General features: G+C 46.3%; 1 protein-coding gene across 1 annotated transcript in view; it reads left to right on the forward strand.

Annotated features, from left to right (window-relative positions):
* The window catches only part of syne1a (spectrin repeat containing, nuclear envelope 1a), a 178,763-nt gene that overhangs the window by 109,203 nt on the left and 47,171 nt on the right, over window positions 1-22,389 (forward strand). The window contains 31 exon segments of the mRNA XM_090232997.1: window positions 1,948-2,058; window positions 2,429-2,590; window positions 2,985-3,182; window positions 3,397-3,570; window positions 7,138-7,329; window positions 9,977-10,108; window positions 10,305-10,405; window positions 10,628-10,772; window positions 10,970-11,098; window positions 11,423-11,596; window positions 11,785-12,018; window positions 12,161-12,262; window positions 12,410-12,691; window positions 12,941-13,114; window positions 13,568-13,699; window positions 13,963-14,159; window positions 14,792-14,924; window positions 15,153-15,335; window positions 15,540-15,689; window positions 16,033-16,209; window positions 16,465-16,620; window positions 16,789-16,944; window positions 17,535-17,705; window positions 18,032-18,165; window positions 18,371-18,575; window positions 19,700-19,882; window positions 20,020-20,166; window positions 20,291-20,445; window positions 20,674-20,821; window positions 20,962-21,056; window positions 21,166-21,400. Coding sequence (XP_090089123.1) covers window positions 1,948-2,058; window positions 2,429-2,590; window positions 2,985-3,182; window positions 3,397-3,570; window positions 7,138-7,329; window positions 9,977-10,108; window positions 10,305-10,405; window positions 10,628-10,772; window positions 10,970-11,098; window positions 11,423-11,596; window positions 11,785-12,018; window positions 12,161-12,262; window positions 12,410-12,691; window positions 12,941-13,114; window positions 13,568-13,699; window positions 13,963-14,159; window positions 14,792-14,924; window positions 15,153-15,335; window positions 15,540-15,689; window positions 16,033-16,209; window positions 16,465-16,620; window positions 16,789-16,944; window positions 17,535-17,705; window positions 18,032-18,165; window positions 18,371-18,575; window positions 19,700-19,882; window positions 20,020-20,166; window positions 20,291-20,445; window positions 20,674-20,821; window positions 20,962-21,056; window positions 21,166-21,400 — 5,067 coding nt within the window.

Genomic DNA, 22,389 nt, shown 5'->3' on the forward strand with positions numbered 1-22,389 from the left:
ATTCTCCTGCCCCTGCTACTACTATCCCAACGACCCCTAACTACCTTCATCCTACCCTTCACTGTGCCTCCTATAAAGTACATGTGCTGTGTACCTATAACGCGTATCTGTCCCAACAGCGCTCTCTGAGACTGCAGGCATGGCCATCTTACCACTATCTCCTGAGTAGACCGATTCCCTTGTTTCTCTATAAGCAGGGTTGTTGGTGAATTGCAATTGGTCATTCATTGTCTCAAAGCTTCACAACAGTTGTATAGCTTTAGAAGTGGAAATACTAAACGTCAATCAGAGTTTAGTCTTCGATGCTGTACTAGTACTATTTACTAGGAAGTTGTACATGTAGAAGCTGCACTTAAAAAACACCCAGTGCAGATATCCTCTAAATATTTGGGTGTAGAATCTTAGGCTTACTATGGTTATAATGGCTTCCAGCATCTGGTTGGCATATGGCTAACTACATTAGGAGACAGCAACGCAATTACAGGGTTTGTGCTCAGGCTAGAATGAAAGGAGGCCGGTGCGAAGGCAAAAAAAATATCAATGGAGTTCAATATCTACAGTACCAGTCAAAAGTCTGGACACACCTACTTTTCTTTATTTTTACTATTTTCTACATTGCAGAAGATAGCCCTATTTGGTAAAAGACCAAGTCCATATTATGACAAGAACAGCTCAAAGAGAAACAACAGTCCATCATTACTTTAAGACATGAAGGTCAGTCAATCCAGAACATTTCAAGAACTTTGAACGTTTCTTCAAGTGCAGTCGCAAAAACCATCAAGCGCTATGATGAAACTGGCTCTCATGAGGACCGCCACAGGAAAGGAAGACCCAGAGTTCATTGGAGTTAACTGCATCTCAGATTGCAGACGAAATAAGAGTTCAAGTAACAGACATCTCAACATCAACTGTTCAGAGGAGAATGCGTGAATCAGGCCTTCATGGTCGAATTCCTACAAAGAAACCACTACTAAAGGACACCGTTAATAAGAAGAGACTTGCTGGGCCAAGAAACATGAGCAATGGACATTAGACTGGTGGAAATCTGTCCTTTGGTCTGATGAGTCCAAATGTGAGATTTTTGGTTCCAACCGCCATGTCTTTGTGAGACGCAGAGTACGGATGATCTCTGCATGTGTGGTTCCCACTGTGAAGCATGGAGGAGGAGGTGTGGGGGTGCTTTGATGGTGACACTGTCTGTGATTTATTTAGAATTCAAGGCACACTTAACCAGCATGGCTCCACAGCATTCTGCAGCGATACGCCATCCCTTCTGGTTTGCGCTGAGTGGGACTATCATTTGTTTTTCAACAGGACAATGACCCAGCACACTCCAGGCTGTGTAAGGGCTATTTGGCCAAGAAGGAGAGTGATGGAGTGCTGCATCAGATGACCTGGCCTCCACAATCACCCAACCTAAACCAATTGAGATGGTTTGGGATGAGTTGGACTCCAGAGTGAAGGAAAAGCAGCCAACAAGTGCTCAGCATATGTGGGAACTCCTTCAAGACTGTTGGAAAAGCATTCTTCATGAAACTGAGAGAGGCCAAGAGTGTGCAAAGCTGTCATCAAGGCAAAGAGTGGCTACTTTGAAGAATCTAAAATCTAAAATATATTTGATTTGTTTAACACTTTTTTGGTTACTACATGATTCCGTACGTGTTATTTCATAGTTTTGATGTCTTCACTATTATTCTACAATGTAGAAAATAGTAAAAATAAAGAAAAACCCTTGAATGAGTAGGTGTGTCCAAACTTTTGACTGGTACTGTATATCGCACTAAAAACCATGAAAGGAATAACCGAAGGAGGCCGATATGCAAAAATGGACAGTTTAAATGTATTTAATTAAAGCTCGAAAGAATACAAAGGGTCAAAGGGCAAGGCGCTATGCAAAAATGTAACAACAACCCACACTCTCACACTCTGATCTGTTGTGTATTATAGGGCCGGGCCCCTCTGAGTCGGGCCCCTCTACAGGAGCTGTATGACCCCTCTCTAGAGTCCAATGCCAACCTGGATGACCTGCAGCGCTCCTGGGAAACACTCAAGAATGTGGTACGTCAGCTCAACAGCTATCCACTAACATAAACAAACCGTTACTGTATAAACACTGACCTGTCTCTTCTCTGAGTTATTTTTAGACCTATTTAACTATCCAGTTGTTAAAATGAATGAATGAAATAATGACTGTATGTCTCCCTCTCCTTCTCTCCTCCTCTCTCGCTCTCTTCCTCTTTTTTCTTCCCTCTCTCTCCCTCTCTCTCCTCCTCTCTCTCCTCCTCTCTCTCCTCCCCCCCCTCTCTCTCTTCTCTCTCTCCCTCTCCTTCTCTCCCTCTCTCTCCTCCCCTACTCTCTCTCCCCTACTCTCTCTCCCTCTCTCTCTCTCTCCTACCTTCTCTCTCCCTCTCCTCCTCTCCCTATATAGATCAGTGAGAAGCAGAAGACTCTGTATGAGGCTTTGGAGCGCCAGCAGCACTACCAGGAGTCCCTCCAGTCAATCTCTACCAAGATGGAGTCTATAGAGGGAGCTCTCAATGAGGGCCTAGAGTCCCGCAAGAGCCCTGAGAGCCAGATGGCTGCACACCAGGTGAGAGAGATAGGGAGAGCGATAGACAGAAAGAGGAAGAGGGATGGGGACTTTAGGAAAGGAGAGAAAGTGGGGGGAGGGTGTTGAGGCGGATATTCAGAAAAGGACAGAGATACAGAAAAGAAAAGAGGGGGAGAGGGGGATGTAAAAGCAGAAAGGGAGAGACATTTAGATTTTATTTGCACTAGCCAGTGCAGGATTGGACAGACAGTACATTGCTGTTCCTTGTTGCTATGCCAACAGTACAGTAACGGCACAGTGCTTGTAGGGTTTTTACCAAATGCCAACTCACTGAACCTGAAAATGTCAATATGTCATACTCTCCCCGTAATCTCTGAACTGTTTTCCAACTACATGTTTAAATGACCTCCCCCTCCTCCCCCGTCTCCCCCAGGCCCTGATGGATGAGATCCTGATGCTACAGGATGAGATTGGGGACCTGCAGACCTGTTTCAGTGAAGAGCTGTGTGACGGCCTGGACAGTGACAGTGACCCAGGGGACCAGCTGGCCCTCCATTCCACCCTGACCGTCCTGGGAGAGAGGATGGCCACCATCCGCATGAAGGCCTCTGGGAAACGGCAGCTATTGGAGGTGGGTGGGAGTGGAACACTCATCAACAATGAATAAAGAAAGAATGGATGGATACTTAACACCATACGTACAATTCAATTGTTTTAATGTAAAGGAGTGTGGTTGCTGTAAAATAGTTGGTTGTCATAGTGACATGGGGGTTAACCAATGAATGGCTATAAAGGTAAAGATGACCCATTTCAAAGTGTTGTGGTTGTCGTGGTGCTCCCTACAGGAGCGTCTGAGTGAGCAGCTGGAGGAGCAGAGGCAGGAACAGGCGCTGCAGCGTTACCATAGTGAGGCAGAGGAGCTCGACCATTGGTTACTCAGCACCAAGGCCACACTAAGCTCCGCCCTTCAGCCACACCCAGAGGACATGGACATGGAGGAGCAGCTGATCGACTGCCAGGTGAGGGGCATGGCGGTGATGATGTCATAAGATAGGGACGGGAAATATGGCGGTCAGGGTTTTGGAGTTGTGTTTATTGGGGGTTTCAGTGCACAGGACCACTATACAAGGTTTGGATCCAAATGGCTCGCCCCCTTTTTTGATGCTTAAAAATAGTACTGATTTCAATTTCTGAGTCTCATTTTGCAGAGAATTGCATTCCCACTCATATATCTTCTCCTAGGTAGTGGTTGTATTATTACTGGGTGAAATTATGTAGGTCTGAAACTGGCTCTGACAAAAACTTGCTTTAGAAAATAAATGGATAAAGTCTGATAGAGTCCACAAGCCAAGACGCAGACATAAAGTGGTCACACTATTGCAATTGTCCCACTGAATGACCATCCTAAATTAGATTTGTTTTTTTGTCCCTCTCCCTGTGTGGGATATTAGGATTATGGTCTGTCCCCCTGCTCTGACTTCCTCCAGCTTTGGGACGTCCCGCTGGCTCCCTAAACATTCCCCCAGTCCTCCAGGCCCTGCTTTGTCCACCTCTCACACTGTTACCACGGTGATGCCACCCCCAGCTTTGATCAGGTTGGTGTGGTGGTGGAAGTGGAAGTTGAGCTGATCCAGAGACAGTTTTGTAATTTGGGGTCCTAGTGGATCATTCTAGGAGTGTGGTAAACAAAGTTGATCCTAGATCTCCCTGAAGCACGGATCTGTTAGAGTGCCCACTATAGGGAACAAACACATTTTGAACTGCTGGTTTAGTTAGTTCATTTACTGACTGGTATTGCCTCAAAACATAAAACGGGTGACCCTGAGTGGTTTAGATGAACTCTATGGGAACAGGCTGCTAATAATAACTGTACCTCAGAGGCCCAGTCCCAGGTAGTCCATCCATGAAGTGTGTGCTGAGAGCAGCTGGGAGGACTATAAGCTGATTAAGGTTTACATATGGCTCCTGTGGAGCTCAGGTCTAAGGGCTAGGCCTGTGCAGGGTCAACCCTCTGTGGGCCTACAGCCCCCTGCTGGAGTTAATGGGAGCAGGGCTGGGGGACCGGGGGGCCGGGGGTGTAGCGTGAGGGATGGAAATGTGTGTGATATTACTTGAAAGGAGGCATGAGTGGAGACGAAGGGAGGGAAAGAGAAATGGATCTCCCAGAGAATGAGAGATAAGGAAAGAATAGGAGGAAAAGGAATGGAGAGAAAGAGGCTAAGAGTGGGAGTTGGAGGCGGGGGAAAGAGAGAGACAGACAGAGAGAGAGGGATATTCACGTCTCCTTCTGAATGACACTGTCACAGCTCTCCTCTGAATGGAGAGGAGGTGGTGCACTGGGGAGACTATTGTGGAGGGAACCATGTCAGTAGGGAATTACCACTTCTACCACTGTGTCTCTGGGCCGCTCAGTGAAATGAGAAACATGCTTTTTTCTCTTTTATCCTTTTTCACCCATGGTCTGAACATGGAAGGGGAGGGCCTCTCATTGGAGAAGTGTTGTCGTGGAGATTTGAAGGAAGAGGTGGAAGAGGAACATGGATAGAGAGGGAGAGAAAGAGGGAGAGAAGTAGAGAAAATAGTATATATTATGAAAAAGAGAAAGGGAAGGAGGACAGAGAACGTGGTGTGCATACAGTATGTGTACTGTATGAGGCAGGCCCAAGAAGCAGCAGCTGTAGCTCTTCTGATGGGTTCATGAAAACAGTGGCCAAGGCCTTTATGTGGTGACGAGGCCTCTGATCTTCCAGAACACGGACTGTCATTCACTGCCCTCGGCCAATAGAAACTCTTTGAGGAAGAGAACAGAGAGCTATCATTGGACGTTGATGTTCCTGCGATAGAGAAAGGGGTTGTGTCCATGTTGTTGTGGTATAGGTAGTTACAGTACACTCAGAAAAAAGGTTTCCAAAACGGTTCTTCGACTGTCCTCATAGGTGAACCCTTTTTGGTTCAAGGTAGAACCCTTTTGGGTTCCAGATAAAACCATTTTGGGTTGCATGTAGAACCCTCTGTAGAAAGGGTTCTACATAGAACCAAAAAGGGTTATTCAAAGGTTTCTCCTATGGGGACAGCCAAAGAACCCTTTTAGGCTCTAGATAGGACGTTTTTCTGTTGGCCTGGGGTTGGGTTATCATTGACTGTCACAGTTGAGCTGTCTCCCTGATGGGAGCAGTATTCTAGCTGTCCTTTCTGACCATACCATATTGACCAGTGGTGATCAATGCCATTTAAGATGAGAGGGGACAATTCTTTTTTTTATGAGCATGGCCTTATTTCTAATTAAAGCATATTTGATGACTTTCATTCACCCAGCTCAATGTAACATCGATAGGTTTAGGCTACTACATGATACTCAAATGTTCACTATACCTATCATGAGGTTGCTACAACGTAGCCTATGAATGAACGTTTACAACGTACACTACCGTTCAAACGTTTGGGGTCACTTAGAAATGTCCTTGTTTTGAAAAGAAAATAACATTTTAGGTCCATTAAAATAACATCAAATTGATCAGAAATACAGTGTAGACATTGTTAATGTTTTAAATGACTATTGTAGCTGGAAATGGCAGATTTTTTATGGAATATCCACATAGGCATACAGAGGCACATTATCAGCAACTATCACTCCTGTGTTCCAATGGCACGTTGTCTTAGCTAATCCAAGTTTATAATTTTAAAAGGCCAATTGATCATTAGAAAACCCTTTTGCAATTATGTTAGCTCAGCTGAAACTGTTGTTCTGATTGAAGAAACAATAAAACTGGCCTTCTTTAGACTAGTTGAGTATCTGGAGCATCAGCATTTGTGGGTTCGATTACACGCTCAAAATGTCCAGAAACAAAGAACTTTCTTCTCACTTGTTAAATTAATTAAGGCTATTCCATGCAAGAAATTGCCAAGAAACTGAAGATCTTGTACAACGCTGTGTACTACTCCCTTCACAGAACAGCGCAAACTGGCTCTAACCAGAATAGAAAGAGGAGTGGGAGGCCCTGGTGCACAACTGCGCAAGAGGACAAGTACATTTGAGTGTCTAGATTGAGAAACAGACACCTCACAAGTCCTCAACTGGCAGCTTCATTAAATAGTACCCGCAAAACACCAGTCTCAAACGTCAACAGTGAAGAGGCGACTCCGGGATGCTGGTGTTCTAGGCAGAGTTCCTCTGTCCAGTGTCTGTGTTCTTTTGCCCATCTTAATCTTTTCTTTTTATTGGCCAGTCTTAGATATGGCTTTTTCTTTGCAACTCTGCCTAGAAGGCCAGAACCCCGGAGTCGCCTCTTCACTGTTGACGTTGAGACTGGTGTTTTGTGGGTACAATTTGTTGAAAACCGTTCAACTATTTTCTCTCTTTTTGAGTTACCTACTCACTACATTTTATGAATTGCAGTGCTAGCTAGCTGTAGGTTATGCTTTCGGTACTAGATTCATTATCTGATCATTTGATTGGGTGGAAAACATGTCAGTTCTCAGCTTTCTTCCCTGCAACAGTGACTGCGGTCAAGTTGTGAATCAGGTTGTGGTCACTCTGGTGGTCACTCTGTTTGTTCTGGCCTTACTGTGTGCTGCTGTCCCTGCAGAACATGCTGTTTGAGATTGAGCAGAAGGTGGCCTCCCTGTCAGAGCTATCGGTCCACAGTGAGAGCCTGCTGCTGGAGGGGCGGGCGGGGACGCGCGGGGAGGCCGAGCAGCTCACCTTTAAACTCCACTCCCTTAAAGACAGCCTGGTGGAGCTGCAGAGGATGTTGCAGGACAAACAGGTCGACATCCAGGTGAGACACGATGCATCGTAGTGGCATGAGTGTTGGGCTATTTTCTCAGTCTCTCTGTCTCGCTCTCTCACCTCTCTCTCGTTGTCCTCTTATTTCCTCTTGCCAGCTTTCCTATCTCCGTGTCTCTTTCTTTATATATCTCCTCTTTGTCCCTCTCATTCCCACCAATTCACATTCTTTTTTTCTTTCTCTATTTCTCACAGTGGGCTCTATTTTCACTGCGGGTATATGGGCACTGTAGCTGGTGGTGGCGCGAAAGGGCTGATGAATCAATGAGTTGGATGCTTAACCCCTCACTGTCCAATCAGAACCTGCTCCATGGCTAAATATGTGGTGGCTTCAAGTCTGTTATGTATTGTCTTCCCTTCAACTCCAATTAGAACATTAGTCTGTTAAAACCTTTAAAGCCTAGTTTGTTAAGTTGACTACAGAAACAAAGTAATAAAATGTAGGCCTATCCCATTTTTACTAAATATGTTGACCATGTCTGCAGTCAACATTGTTCTAAGTAAGGCATGACTTCAATATGGAGATATTGTAATGCTCCGGGTGTCGTGGGTGTGGAGTCAGACGCAGGAGACAGAGAGTGCAAGGATGTGCTCTTTTAATGCACCAACCACAGGGTGCTCACAATAATAACAGCCCCAAACACGGGGAATGAGAAAGGTACAACTGAAATTTCACGACCAGGAACAAACACGTTCCTCTACATTAGAGCCGAAGGTTACAATCATTAATCCCGCACAACAACCAGGCGGGCCGGCTGTCTAATAAAGACAAACTAATCATTCACCAACAGGTGCTACCAATAAACATACAAGGAGGGGGAGGAAAGACAATCAGTGGCAGCTAATAGGCCGGTGACGACGACCGCCGAACGCCACCCTCCCGGGAAGGGAAACCACCCTCGGTCGGACTCGTGACAGATATATTGTTAAACATAGCATTCAGACTGATATAGGGGCTAGGCCTACTGTAAATTGCATTATGGCTATAATTCTAATCTAATTCTAATCAAAACGAATCAACAACTTGTTTTAGATAGGCTATGTCTAAATAGAGTGACAGGCACCATAATTACTCCCCATGGGCATATAATTTTAAGGCAACTCAGACAATGCAGGGTTTTACACACATCCAAACTTTTCATAGAAGCCAGATAAAGATCCAACATAAAGAGATTGTCCACTCACCGTGATACTGCTCCCAAATATAATGTTTAAGAAACATAATGGACCCATCTTACAGATCGTATTCACACTCCTCCAGAAATAGCAGATGGCTCCTAAATTTCATTGCATGCCAGTTGGATGTAATCATCATAAAGACAGGACGGTGAATCATTCTAATAAGTTTGGTTTTTGAATCAAATGAAACAACAACATTTCGAAAGGAGCATGTTATCATAGAATGGACAGAATAAAAAATAAACAACAGATTGCTGTTGAACCAGCCGTGGTTTTAGCCTATAGACACGGCTAGGGTAGGGGAATGCTACAGGGTCACCAGCATCATCGCATCACTCGTTTCATGATGGGCACATGGGCGCATGTAGCTTACATGGAGTGGTTGTTATTGACGTCCAAAACGGGAGCTGGCTACAATGATGTAGGATTACACAATACATAGATAAAATAGACATGATGTCCGCTCACTGTTCTGCTGCTCCCAAACTTGATATTTGAATAAAGCTTTGGTGATTAAGATGTATTTCAAAGCAGTCTCACGAATCAAACTCTTTATTGATAGGCTTGGCTACTTTGCGAATCCATTGGGTAGGTCAAAAAAGCTATGTGCTTGGTTTTTAATCAAATGAAACCAAATGTTTATTAACACTAGGGTTACCGGCACAAAAAGCACATCTCCTCCCTTGTTCCATGAGCATAATGGCACTTTGTGTCATGGGCGGTTAGGTAACGCCTCCGCTCACAAAATCCACGCCATTACCAACCTCTAAGACCTGCTTGTCGTTGGTCTTAAATCCCGATATGCGCTGCATGAAATTGTCACTTTTGCGCTTGTTTTCAAGGACACATCTCAAATATTGCCACCCCTTCCACCTCAGCACAAGCAAGCTGATATTAGACAGGTAAATTGCTGAACCTGGCGTATGGGGTGGAAAATGCCAGAGAGACAATTTTTACATGCTGAAATCGCAAACTAACGTGCGTTTGGCACTTGCGCCGCCGTAATAACAGACAAATGTAGCCCTCTCCCTCTCTCACACACAAACACAGTTGGACCATAAACCTGCCTCTCTTATGTGTTGGTGTATTGTTGTGTTTTGTTGAAGTGTGTTGCGCATCTCCATCAATAGTTGTTTTGTGGACACAAAGGATCTGCTTCAGTCATAAAGGCCCACTGTCTCCCATGAGAACAGCAACTGCCTGTATGTCACACAAACAAAGAGCAAAGAAATGCTAACCTCCGATCCCAACCCAGAGATGCTCTGGAGTCCTCTCTCTCTGGTCGTCATACTGACTCTAACACTGTTGTACATGGCATTCGGGCCTCTCACTTTGCTATGGTATTGTCTTCAGTAGTAGTAGGTATGTTTACAATCAAAGTAACTGCATTTATCACTGTTTATATCCACTGTAACATCTCTCCTTTCACCCCTAACCTCTGACTTCTGCATGTGTCCCAGGGTTCATTGCAGGAGCAGGAGGACAGTGAGCCAGACTCCATCCTGTCCCAGAGTCCCAACATACAGGACTGGCTGTCCCAGGCCCGCTCCACACGCACACAACAGCACCATGACAACCTGCTACGACAGAGGGTAGGATATGACATAGCTCTTTCCTGTACATGCACTATACCGCTATACTGTACCATGACTCTACATATCTCCTTCCCTCTGGAGTGCGTACGGGAATAGTTGTCTTAAGTGGAGTATGTATCTGTGTTGGAGAAGTAAATGTACTGTGGAGGGTATGGAGCTGTGTGTATTCATGCTCTATTATTTTATTGTGTAGGAGCTGGAGGAGCAGCTGGCAGAGCAGAGAAGGCTACTGAAGTCTGTAGCCAGTGTAGGGGAGGAGATTCTCAGCCAACAGACCACACCCAATGGAGACAGGTACGCACGCACGCACGCACGCACGCACGCACGCACGCACGCACGCACGCACACACACACACACACACACACACACACACACACACACACACACACACACACACACACACACACACACACACACACACACACACTCTCTAATTGTTTTCTCTCTCATTCTTGCACTGGTCTCTGTTTATCCCTTACTATTTCATTCACTCTCTCTCTCCCCTCTCTCTATAGTGAGGGAACGCCTGGTGTGTTGTTAGAGGCAGAGACCTTGACCCCTCATGACCAGATGAGACAGAGGTGGGAGAATCTGAGTAAAGACCAGAGCACCAAACTCCAGCTGTCTCTTAACTCCCTGGAGCAGGAGCAGCTCAGTCCGGTAAGGATGGCTTGGACATCTATTATCTTCGTATCTACAAAATACCTTACCTGTCTAAGCACACCTGTCCACATAGCATCTAATGTTATTCAAATACCTACAGTACAAACCATATTCCAACCAAGTACAGTAACCAGTACTAACTTATGGTGTGAGATTACGTCAGTATCTGACAGTCCTGTTTCCCCTCTCCCCAGGTGCTCCACAGGTCATGTGTGTCCAGCCCAGGGGTGGTGTTCAGGAGGGAGGCGCTGGGACAAGACCCTTACTTCCCCAGGGCTCTGTTGGAGGGCTGCAGCCAGACTCTAGAGAGGCTAGCCCAAGAGGTAATACACGTACACCGACTGGGTGTATATAACATGAGGATGGAAGTAATACAGTCAACCAGTAATATATAGGTTTCCTGGATGTGTACATGAAAACATGGATTGACTGTGATTCAGTGAGAAGGATTATTTCTGTGATGAATTAGGCCTCTCTGGTTACATTAACGTACAGTAGCTACCTCCAGTAAATGATGTGGCTGTGCTAGCTTTAAATATGTTAGACAGTTAGTTAGTTAGTTAGTTAGTTAGTTAGTTAGTTAGTTAGTTAGTTAGTTAGTTAGTTAGTTAGTTAGTTAACATGACTCCTATGTTGTGCGTCCACAGCCAGAAGGCGTTGCTGACAATAAGCAGGACGTGCCCCGGGGTGTGTTGGTGCAGGAGGAGCTGTATGCGGCTGTGTCTGCAGCTTCGTCCTGGCTGGACAGTGCTGAGAACAACGTCCTCTCTGGTCCTGTGCTGCTGTCAGAGGACACTGAGACACAGCTCTCTAACCTGGAGGTAACCACAGGCAGAGGCAATCAAGCACATTACAGTTCTAGTAACCAACCAGCTAATAGACTTTATGGAGCAATACTCCCCACACACATAATATGAGAACATTCAGAGAACATTCCCTCTATACTGTATTATGAACTATATTACTGGGCTTTTGGCTGACCTCTTCTCCTTGTCCTCTTCCTCTGCAGGGCCTGAGTAAAGAGGTGAGGGAGGTGACAGGGGAGATGAGCAAGTGCAGGGAGCTGCTGGGAGGAGGAGGTGGAGCAGCAGGAGGAGGGAGGAGGATGTATGGAGGAGAGGAGCAGGCCCTGATGGAAGACACTTTGGATGGGCTGCAGGAGAGGCTGGGCCTGCTGGACCAAACCCTGGAGCAACACTGTGACTGTATGAGAGACCGACTGCAGGAACACACCGGCTTCCAGGTAGCTACTGTGCATGTGTGTGTTTGTGTTTGTTTGTTTGTGCGTGTGTGTGCGTGCGTGCGATATAAAGGCATGTCTACCATTTGTCATTGTCATCATTCCTAACCTTTGACCCCCATCTCTCCTGCCTCCTCTCCACCAGACGGAGCTGAGGCTGCTGTTCACAGCTCTCAGTGAGAGTAAACACCAGCTGCTGCAGAGGACGGCTGGAGCCATAGACAGGCCTGCACCCAAACAGATGGAGGTACAGTGATAGTAATAGACACACACACACACACACACACACACACACACACATACACACACACACACACACACACACACACACACACACACACACACACACACACACACACATTTAACACAGTCCTTTTTCATGAACAGACATTAGTCTGATATCTGACCCAGTCTGATATCTGACCCAGGATGTGTAGGGTATGTTTGATGTATTATCTGTAACCCATGTCTATAGGATGCCTACGAGGAGCTGGTGTTGATGGTAGGCTCCAGGCGTAGCAGTTTGAACCACAGCCTGTCTCTGAAGGCCCAGTATGAGAGTGCCCTGCATGACCTCACAGACCTGGTCGACACCGCACAGGACAAGATGGCCGCCGACCAGAAGATGACCGTGGGCTCTGTCATAGAAGTGCAGATACTCCTGGACAAGCACAAGGTCGGGCCTTCAAAAAGAGAGTTTGGTGATATTACACGTTAAGCTGACAATAAATGTCCACACTCAAACATTATTGGGTGGGCTGTCACATTGTCATATCAGGGTCCAGAACATACTAATAACGTCATGGTGTTCTTTAGTGTTGCTTATTTTTAAGGTCACAATGCATTTTTCCACACTCAATTCATGACATTTGTCCTACCACATTTTCTCTTTCTCTCTCACCCTCCCACCCTCTCCTCTCCCCAGGAGTTTTTCCAGGGTTTGGAGTGTCATATGATCCTGACCCAGACATTCTACAGTAAGGTGAGCGGCCTGGTGGTCCAGAGGGAGAGCCAGGTCCTGGAGGAGACCCTGGCCCTGGCCAACAACGTCCTCAAACAGGCCCACCGTAGAGGGGTCGAGCTGGAAGGAATACTGGAGGTAAGAGTGGGATGGTGGAAGCACACAGTACCTGGTTGCTACTTAGGGAAGCAAGAGGAGAATGGTTACTGGCTACTGAAGGAGGGATTGGGTAATTGGTTTGGTGGACTGGTTCGATGGTTTGGTGGACTGGTTCGATATTTTTTTGTGGCTGGATGGATGTGGATGGATGGGAGCGTGAGCATGAGAGAGAGGGAGAGAGAGAGAGAGAGAGAGAGAGAGAGAGAGACTGTGGACTAGCTGAATGGTCAGGTTAACTGAGAGAGTGACTGATTTGTTTAATAATTTCCCCCTCTAGGTCAGTCATAGTAGATGACAACAATAAATTAACAGACCGACAAATTGATGAAATGATGAATGGCAAAGTGATTTGATGAACAGTCTAATATTAACCCCCCCCCCTTTCTCTCTGTGTTGTCTGTCTGTCTGCTGTCTGTCTGTTGTCTGTCCCAGTCGTGGAGCATGCTGGTGGAGGACTACCAGGCTCTGTACAGGCAGCTGGAGGCAGTAGAGTGTAGTATCCCTACGGTGGGCCTGGTGGAGGAGACAGAGGAGAGACTCAGCGACAGGATCACTCTCTACCAGGTACACAGCACACACCTCTCATCATACACACCTACTGATTGACCTGGCACAAGACCGATTATTTGTTGCAATGGAAATCACTAAAAACGTAACTGAATTCAATGTATCTCCCCCAAGGATACATGTACAGGTGTCCCCCAGGTATACATGTTTGTGTTCTCGTTGCACATGGTATTGAAACACCTTAGTATTGGGTACTGTGACTTACAGGTCATTGTTTTCTGATCTCCATACCTCTCACCTCTCCTCCTTCCCGTCAATAGCGTCTGAAGACCAGCCTGACAGAGCACCAGCCCCAGCTCTATCAGGTGATGGAAGAGGGGAAGAGGCTGCTGCTGTCTGTGTGTTGCTCAGACCTGGAGAACCAGCTCACCCAGCTAGGGGAACACTGGCTCTGCTCCACCACCAAGGTCAACAAGGAGCTGCACCGCTTCGATTCCACCCTCAAACATTGGAGCAGGTCAGAGGAGAGGGGAAGAGGAGAGGGAGAGGGGAGGCGGGAGAGAAGAGTGAAGAGGGGGAGAGGGGAGGGGGTGGGGGAGAGGAGGAGAGTGGGTTTTGTTTACAGTTTTTGCGAGGTTTTAGGCTGAATAGATACTGTATATCATAGAAGTTGTCATTGTGTTGTGTTTCTATGCTGTATATTATATTGCTAATTTTAACCATGTATGCCAACGGTTGAAGATACACTACAGTATGAGTCCAGACTAGCTAAGTACGTTATTTAAATAGAATTGTAGAACTTAACATGAAACACTAATCCCAGAACTAAACATGATACACTCATCCCAGAACTAAACATGAAACACTAATCCCAGAACTAAACATGAAACACTAATCCCAGAACTAAACATGAAACACTAATCCCAGAACTAAACATGAAACACTAATCCCAGAACTAAACATGAAACACTAATCCCAGAACTAAACATGAAACACTAATCCCAGAACTAAACACAAAACACTAATCCCAGAACTAAACATGAAACACTAATCCCAGAACTAAACATGAAACACTAATCCCAGAACTAAACATGAAACACTAATCCCAGAGCTAAACATTTGCTGCTGTTATATCATGTGACCTTACAGGTACCAGAGTGAGTCAGCAGAGTTGAGTCAGTGGTTGCGGTCAGCTCTGGACCGTCTGGAGTTCTGGACCACACAGTCTGTGACCGTACCTCAGGAGCTGGAGACGGTCAGAGATCACCTGTATGCCTTCCTGGTGAGTGAGACTGAGAGACCTCAAGTTACACCAGATAGATAGGTCTACACATATCCCAGAGAAATGTATGCTGTAGATAGAACAAGCTTTTTCTTGGTCACGTCAGCTGACCAAGAAAACCTCTGGGTCCTATGTGCATTCGTGTTCTTTACACCAACATGTGCAATGATCTAACAAAAGGAATGAAAGCTCACCTCCCCCTCACTCTCTCTTTCTCTCCCCCTGTAGGAGTTCTCTAAGGAGGTGGATGCTAAGTCGTCTCTGCGCTCCTCAGTGCTGAGTACAGGCAACCAGCTGCTGCGGCTGAAGAGGGTGGACACGGCTGGTCTGAGATCAGCTCTGGCCCAGGTGGACACCCAGTGGGCTGAGCTGTTCACCCGCATCCCAGTGGTACAGGAAAAACTACACCAGGTATGGGATCAGTCTAAAGTTTGTTAACTTGCTGCCATTGTTTAGCTTAATATGTAGAGTAACACATTTTGTAACTAATTCATAAGTTAGGAATGTTATAACTAAAGAAATGCCTCCTGCTGTGGTGTCTGTGGTGTCTGTGGTGTCAGTCCACTGAGAACTGGGAAATGGAGACATGACGTTGCCTTGTGTTTGTGCCTGCAGCTGCAGATGGAGAAGCTGGCGTCGCGTCACGCCATCACAGAGCTGATGAGCTGGATCTCTCTCATGGAGAACGTGATAGCGGAGGACCAGCAGAGGATCATGGGAGCAGTGGGGTCAGAGGTTGTTCAGGACTACCTACAGAAGTACAAGGTGAGATAGTGTAGTAGAGGTACTCCTCTCAGAGACATTGCTAAAACAAAATCAGAGCATCATTGTAATGATTTAAATGAGTGTTTTGACAATTTCACTCTCTCTCTCTCTCTCCTTTATTATCGTTCACCCTTTTTCTGTCTCTGCTGTCCCTCTCTCTCCCATTACTCGATGTGTCCGGTCTCTATACTTTCCCACATCTACCCACTCTCTCTCCCTTCCATCTCTCTCTCGCTCCCTCTTATCTCTCTCTCCCATCTCTCTCTCTCCCCCACCCTCCTCTATCTCCCTCCCATCTCTTTCTCTCACCTCCCCTCTCCCATTCCCCTGTCTGTCTCTCCAGGGGTTCAGTATAGACCTGACATGTAAACAGCTGACGGTGGACTTCGTCAACCAGTCGGTGCTCCAGATCAGTAGTCAAGATGTGGAGGGGAAGCGCAGCGACAAGACCGACTTCGCCGAGCGCCTGGGAGCCATGAACCGCCGCTGGCAGATACTGCAAGGCCTCATCATTGAGAAGGTAGCTACCCCCCCCCCCCCCTCCCCCATTGGTCTGGAGGAATTATGTTTCTGAAAGCCTCCCCCACACCTTTTGGATAGATGTCATCAGTAACTGTTTGATAGCCCCACTTTTTGATAGCCAGAACAACAAGATTTAGGTGAAAGACAAGTCAACGATCTATGCGCCGATCTCTCAAGTTCATGCTTTGCCTTTCAGACATTGATGGCAGTTGTTGTTCTTGTTGTGTGACATGTCGCTGTGTGTGTACCCCAGATCCAGCTGTTGGAAGGCCTGTTGGAGGGCTGGATGGAGCATGAGAATGGTGTTCAGGCCCTGAAGACCTGGCTGACCCTGCAAGAAGACAAACTGAAGAAGAGACACAGGATAGATGACGTAGCATCGGTGCAGAATGCACTCAAAGACTGTCAGGTAGGGACAGAGATACAGCATTAACACCATTCACAATTTCCCATTAAACCTACAAGCAAATATTCTCTTCGCAGTAAGTTTTCTAACCTCAGATCAGTTCTAATTCATCTATAATATTTGTTTTCTTATGTTGTTTATCTTTCTATTCCCTCTCTTTCTCTTGCTCAGGAGTTGGAAGAGTTAGTGAAGGAGAAAGAGAAGGATTTGGAGAAAGCTGAAGAGAGAGGGAGCGGACTCATCCAGGAAAAGAGGGGGCAGGCCTGCTCTGTTGTTATGGAGACCCTTAAAGGGTTGAACCAGTCCTGGGCCAACCTGGACAATATGGTGGGTTTATAGACAATTCTCCAGACTGATGCCATGACACTCACACAATTAATCTGACAGATTTTGTTTACATTTTAGGAACAGTTTCACTGCCTAGAGTACCATATCCAAATCTAACCTCAATTCAGACAGAAAACACCAAGTATTTGTTTAACCATTTATTAGAAAGTCAATTACAATACTTTAGGTCTTGGCGGTAGACTCTGCAGCTTCGGGGTAGCTCACTGCCATAGCAATGCTGAAATCATTACCATAACAACAAAGTACAGGCAGTGAGCTCGGTATAGCTTTATACCAATCCAACCTATTGGGAAAAGAGCAGAGCCAAACAGGTGGAGGCTGGCGTGGTGGCGGGCTAGCAGAAAACAGACAATGCATAGTGAATTACAGCATGTTACAGCAACAGCATGGCAGCAAAGAAACCCCAGAGCATAGTTGCTATCAGCTGATGCAAACACTCAGGTTTTCTGTCTGAACTGACTTAACTTCATTATAATCCCAATTTAACCCCCATGGCTTTCAGAGAATTCCCTGACAATAGTAAAAAAACAAAATGTCGAACTTAATGTCCTCTCTCTCCGGCCCTCCAGATTGGTCAGATGAAGGTGAGTCTGCGGTCAGTGCTGGAGCAGTGGACTCTGTACCGCCGTGCTGCTGAGGAGATCAACGGTTACCTGATGGAGGGGAGGTACTCCGTGTCCCGGCTACACCTGCTCACAGGCTCCCTGGAGGCTGTACAGCAACAGGTGGAAAGCCTGGAGGTGAGACAACCGAAACACAACTACAATACAACCAAAACACAAATAAAATACAACCAAAACCCAACTAAAATACAACCTCAACACACCCTGAGGTTGGAATAACATGGGAAACATTTTGAAGAAAAAAAATGGAAGAAAAATTCCTATGCAGAATGAAGGCAAGATTGTCATAGGAAGGCAAGAGGTCAAGATTGAAGTTAACTTCAGATTGTTGAATTGTCATGTTATAGCATTACAACATTTAGCCTGATAACTTGTTTGTAGAGAGTGAACAGATTCTCTGTATTTTATCTTTGTCATTGACCCGGCGCTATGTACCTGTTCAGAACCTGCAGGAGGAGTTAGACAAGCAGGAGAGCAGTCTGAGGAAGTTTGGCTCTGTCACACATCAGCTGCTGACAGAGTGCCACCCGTCTGTGGCAGACACACTGGACGGAGCCCTGCGGGACGTCAACATCAGGTGGGCATTGAAGAAGGGCTGCAGGGTAATGGGGATTTGGATCCCTTCCTGGGGCCCACTGGAATGTTATCACTTAGTATACACAGTAACGGTTGCTTATCTTAGAACAGTCTGTGACACTTGATGCAAGTGCAACACTCTTTTCGTTTCAGTGTCATAACTGCTCCCAGTTCAGATCCTAACTTATTATCTTCCTCTGTCTCAGGTGGAACGGTCTGCTGGAGCAGATCTCAGAACAGCTGAGGAGCAGCAAGGCTCTGCTGGGTCTGTGGCAGCGCTACACAGAGCTGTATGACCAGAGTGTCTCAGCTGTACACAAACAGGAGGAGAGGGCCGACAGGCTGCTCAAGAGTGCCACCGACAGAGACGTCACGGAAGAGGAAAGCAACGCGTGGATTAGAGACTGCAGTGTAAGCAATGAATGCACCTAAATGACATACACTGAGCATACAAAACATTATGCCTTTTCTTTCTATGACATAGACTGACAGGTGAATCCAGGTGAAAGTTATGATCCCTTATTGATGTCACTTGTTAAATCCACTTCAACCAGTGTAGATGAACGGAAGGAGACAAGTTAAAGAAGGATTTTTAAGCTTTGAGACATTTGAAACATGGATTTTGTATTTGGGTCATTCAGAGGGTGAATCGGCAAGATAAACTTAGAGACGATCTGCCACACAGCAGTTTTCCTTAGATATACATTACAGTTTTGAAAGCCTAGCTTTTAGTGAAGAATGCAGCCTTGCTCTCATGTGAATAAGCATAGAAACGGCCTGTCAGCATGTTTCAAAGAAGTACCGAAGGCCCTATCCCTTCGGTAGGTGGGCCAAATTACACCCAGTGTGTCTGAATACAGACCCAGCGCACCATGACAAAAGACCTTTCAGACTGCAGGCCTAACAGAGTGAGGGAGGCTGGCAGGGCTGGTGATACACAGTACAGTAGAAAACGGTTTATTTTCCGTGTTTAAATGATAGAAACTCCACAGTGAAGATGTAGAAAAGGGTTTCAGTTGCCAAGCATGGAGGACAGTAATAGTAACTTGTCTTTCAGAGAAGAAAAGCCCTCTATCGTTTAGTGATGCTATTCCATTTTGCCCTTTGACCTTACTCTTACAGAACCACGTTCACAGTATTTTGCCCTCTGACCTTACTCTTACAGAACCACGTTCACAGTATTTTGCCCTCTGACCTTACTCTTACAGAACCACGTTCACAGTATTTTGCCCTCTGACCTTACTCTTACAGAACCACATTCACAGTATTTTGCCCTCTGACCTTACTCTTACAGAACCACATTCACAGTATTTTGCCCTCTGACCTTACTCTTACAGAACCACGTTCACAGTATTTTGCCCTCTGACCTTACTCTTACAGAACCACGTTCACAGTATTTTGCCCTCTGACCTTACTCTTACAGAACCACATTCACAGTATTTTGCCCTCTGACCTTACTCTTACAGAACCACATTCACAGTATTTTGTCCTCCAATTTCAATCCTCATAGCTGTGTTGTTGTTGTTGTTGTGTAGGAGTTGCTGGGTGCCCAGGCAACAGTACAACAGTCTCTACTACAGCTGCAGCAGCTGGGGGAACAGCTAAAGACTCAGGTTGATGCCTCCTCCATGGCAGCCCTCCAATCAGACTGCCTGTCACTCACACATCGCCTAGCAACGCTGGAACACGCCCTGCACAGGCAGCAGGAAGTACTGCAGGTGGGTCATCTGTGCTACAGTGTCACAAGCACACTGTAGAGCAGTGTACACACGTACACATGTCCAAACACCCTTAATGTACAATATATACAGTAGATTCATACTTTTGTACCCCCTCTATTTCTCCCTCTCTCTAGTGTGGAGCTGATGACTGTGAGCGTTTTAAAGAGCAGTTGGACTCTCTGACCTGTCAGGCTGAGGAGGCTGAAGAGGTTCTGAGGGAGTCCGACCCAGTCGAAACACCGGACCACACTGTCATACAGAAGCGCATGGAAAAACTTAAGGTAAACATGTCTGAAAACTGAGCTGAACCTCTGTTGAATCCTTGATAACCCTATTGCTTCAATTGCTTCTATATTGCCTCTACTGTACTATAAATTCAGAACAAATCCCTTCCTCCCTCTCCAGAGCCAGATGTGTCAGTTGAGCAGCCATTCTCCTGATCTAGAGCGTGTGAACGAGCTGGCCTACAGACTGCCCCTGAACGACAGAGAGATCAAACGCCTCCAGAGCCTCAACAGAGCCTGGACCACCCACTCTGCACACCTGACTGAGAGATTCAGGTAGCTTCATTAACGTCTTCACATACAGAACAATAGTTACACATGCATTGCACTTATCAAGCCATTCCTATCTCATTGTGTGTTACCCTAAATTACTAACGATATGATGTAGGTTGAAAAACAAGAACTCCATGTTGCATGTTCATTATGTTGTTATTGTTCCACAGGATGGATAAAGGTGTTACAATCTGCTGTGTGACTGTGTGTATCTTGTGTCTCCCTCCTCAGTAAGCTGCAGGCGGTGTTGCTGCAGCAGCAGAGCTTCCTGCAGAAGTGTGAGGACTGGATGGACTTCTTGTCCCAGACGGAACAAAAGCTGGCCGCTGACACCTCTGGGAACTACCACAGCCTGCTGGAGCAGCAGAGAGACCACGAGGTGAGGATAGGAGGAGGGAGGGAGGTGAGAGGAGTGTGTGGGGGGGGCGGTCAGGAGAAAGGTTAGGTGCAGGGGGTGTATAGGCGTGTAAGCTGTTTCTCTGTACCGGTATGTTGATCTCTGTAAATGTTTCTGTATAGTTGTTCCAGACAGAAATGTTCAGCAGGCAGCAGATTCTCTACTCCATCATCAGTGACGGCCATCGCCTGCTGGACCAGGGACAGGTGGACAACAGGTAAGGAACACACACAAACAAACACACACACACACACACACACACACACACACACACACACACACACACAATGGTTTATTTGGGGTAAATCTCTCTCTTTTTCCTGCAGGGATGACTTCAGCCTGAAACTGGCTCTGCTGGGTAACCAATGGCAGGGTGTTGTGAGGCGGGCCCAGCAAAGGAGAGGGATAATTGACAGCCTGGTCCGCCAATGGCAGCGCTACAGGGAGATGGCGGAGAAGCTGCGGCGATGGCTACAGGAAGTGTCTCGCGACCCGGAAGTGCATCAACAGGGAGAGGCGGTGGCCTTACAAGAGGCCAGGACCATGTTGGACCAGATACAGGTGGGTGAAATAGACATACTTCTCTATGTAGTATATTGTGACCTGTAACTGGCAAAAAGCTTCAATAAAAGTTATAAGCGTTTCAGTGTTCACACAATGTTTTTGTATTGCTGAGGTTTAACAATGTAGTCAGTGTAATAACACATAGACTGGACAATAAATATAAATTCCATATAATTTCATTATACACTGCTCAAAAAAGTAAAGGGAACACTAAAATAACACATCCTAGATCTGAATGAATACTTTTTTCTTTACATAGTTGAATGTGCTGACAACAAAATCACACAAAAATTATCAATGGAAATCAAATTTATCAACCCATGGATTTGGAGTCACACTCAAAATTAAAGTGGAAAACCACACTACAGGCTGATCCAACTTTGATGTAATGTCCTTAAAACAAGTCAAACTGAGGCTCAGTAGTGTGTGTGGCCTCCACGTGCCTGTATGACCTCCCTACAAGGCCTGGGCATGCTCCTGATGAGGTGGCGGATGGTCTCCTGAGGGATCTCCTCCCAGACCTGGACTAAAGCATCCGCCAACTCCTGGACAGTCTGTGGTGCAACACATGATGGAGCGAGACATGATGTCCCAGATGTGCTCAATTGGATTCAGGTCTGGGGAACGGGCGGGCCAGTCCATAGCATCAATGCCTTCCTCTTGTAGGAACTGCTGACACACATCAGCCACATGAGGTCTAGCATTGTCTTGCATTAGGAGGAACCCAGGGCCAACCGCACCAGTATATGGTCTCACAAGGGGTCTGAGGATCTCAACTCGGTACCTAATGGCAGTCAGGCTACCTCTGGCGAGCACATGGAGGGCTGTGCGGCCCCCCAAAGAAATGCCACCCCACACCATGACTGACACACCGCCAAACCGGTCATGCTGGAGGATGTTGCAGGCAGCAGAACGTTCTCCACGGCGTCTCCAGACTCTGTCACGTCTGTCACATGTGCTCAGTGTGAACCTGCTTTCATCTGTGA

The sequence above is a fragment of the Oncorhynchus mykiss genome, chromosome 4 (assembly GCF_057628025.1).
Source record: "Oncorhynchus mykiss isolate SJ-2025 chromosome 4, ASM5762802v1, whole genome shotgun sequence".
Classification (NCBI taxonomy): Eukaryota; Metazoa; Chordata; class Actinopteri; order Salmoniformes; family Salmonidae; genus Oncorhynchus; species Oncorhynchus mykiss.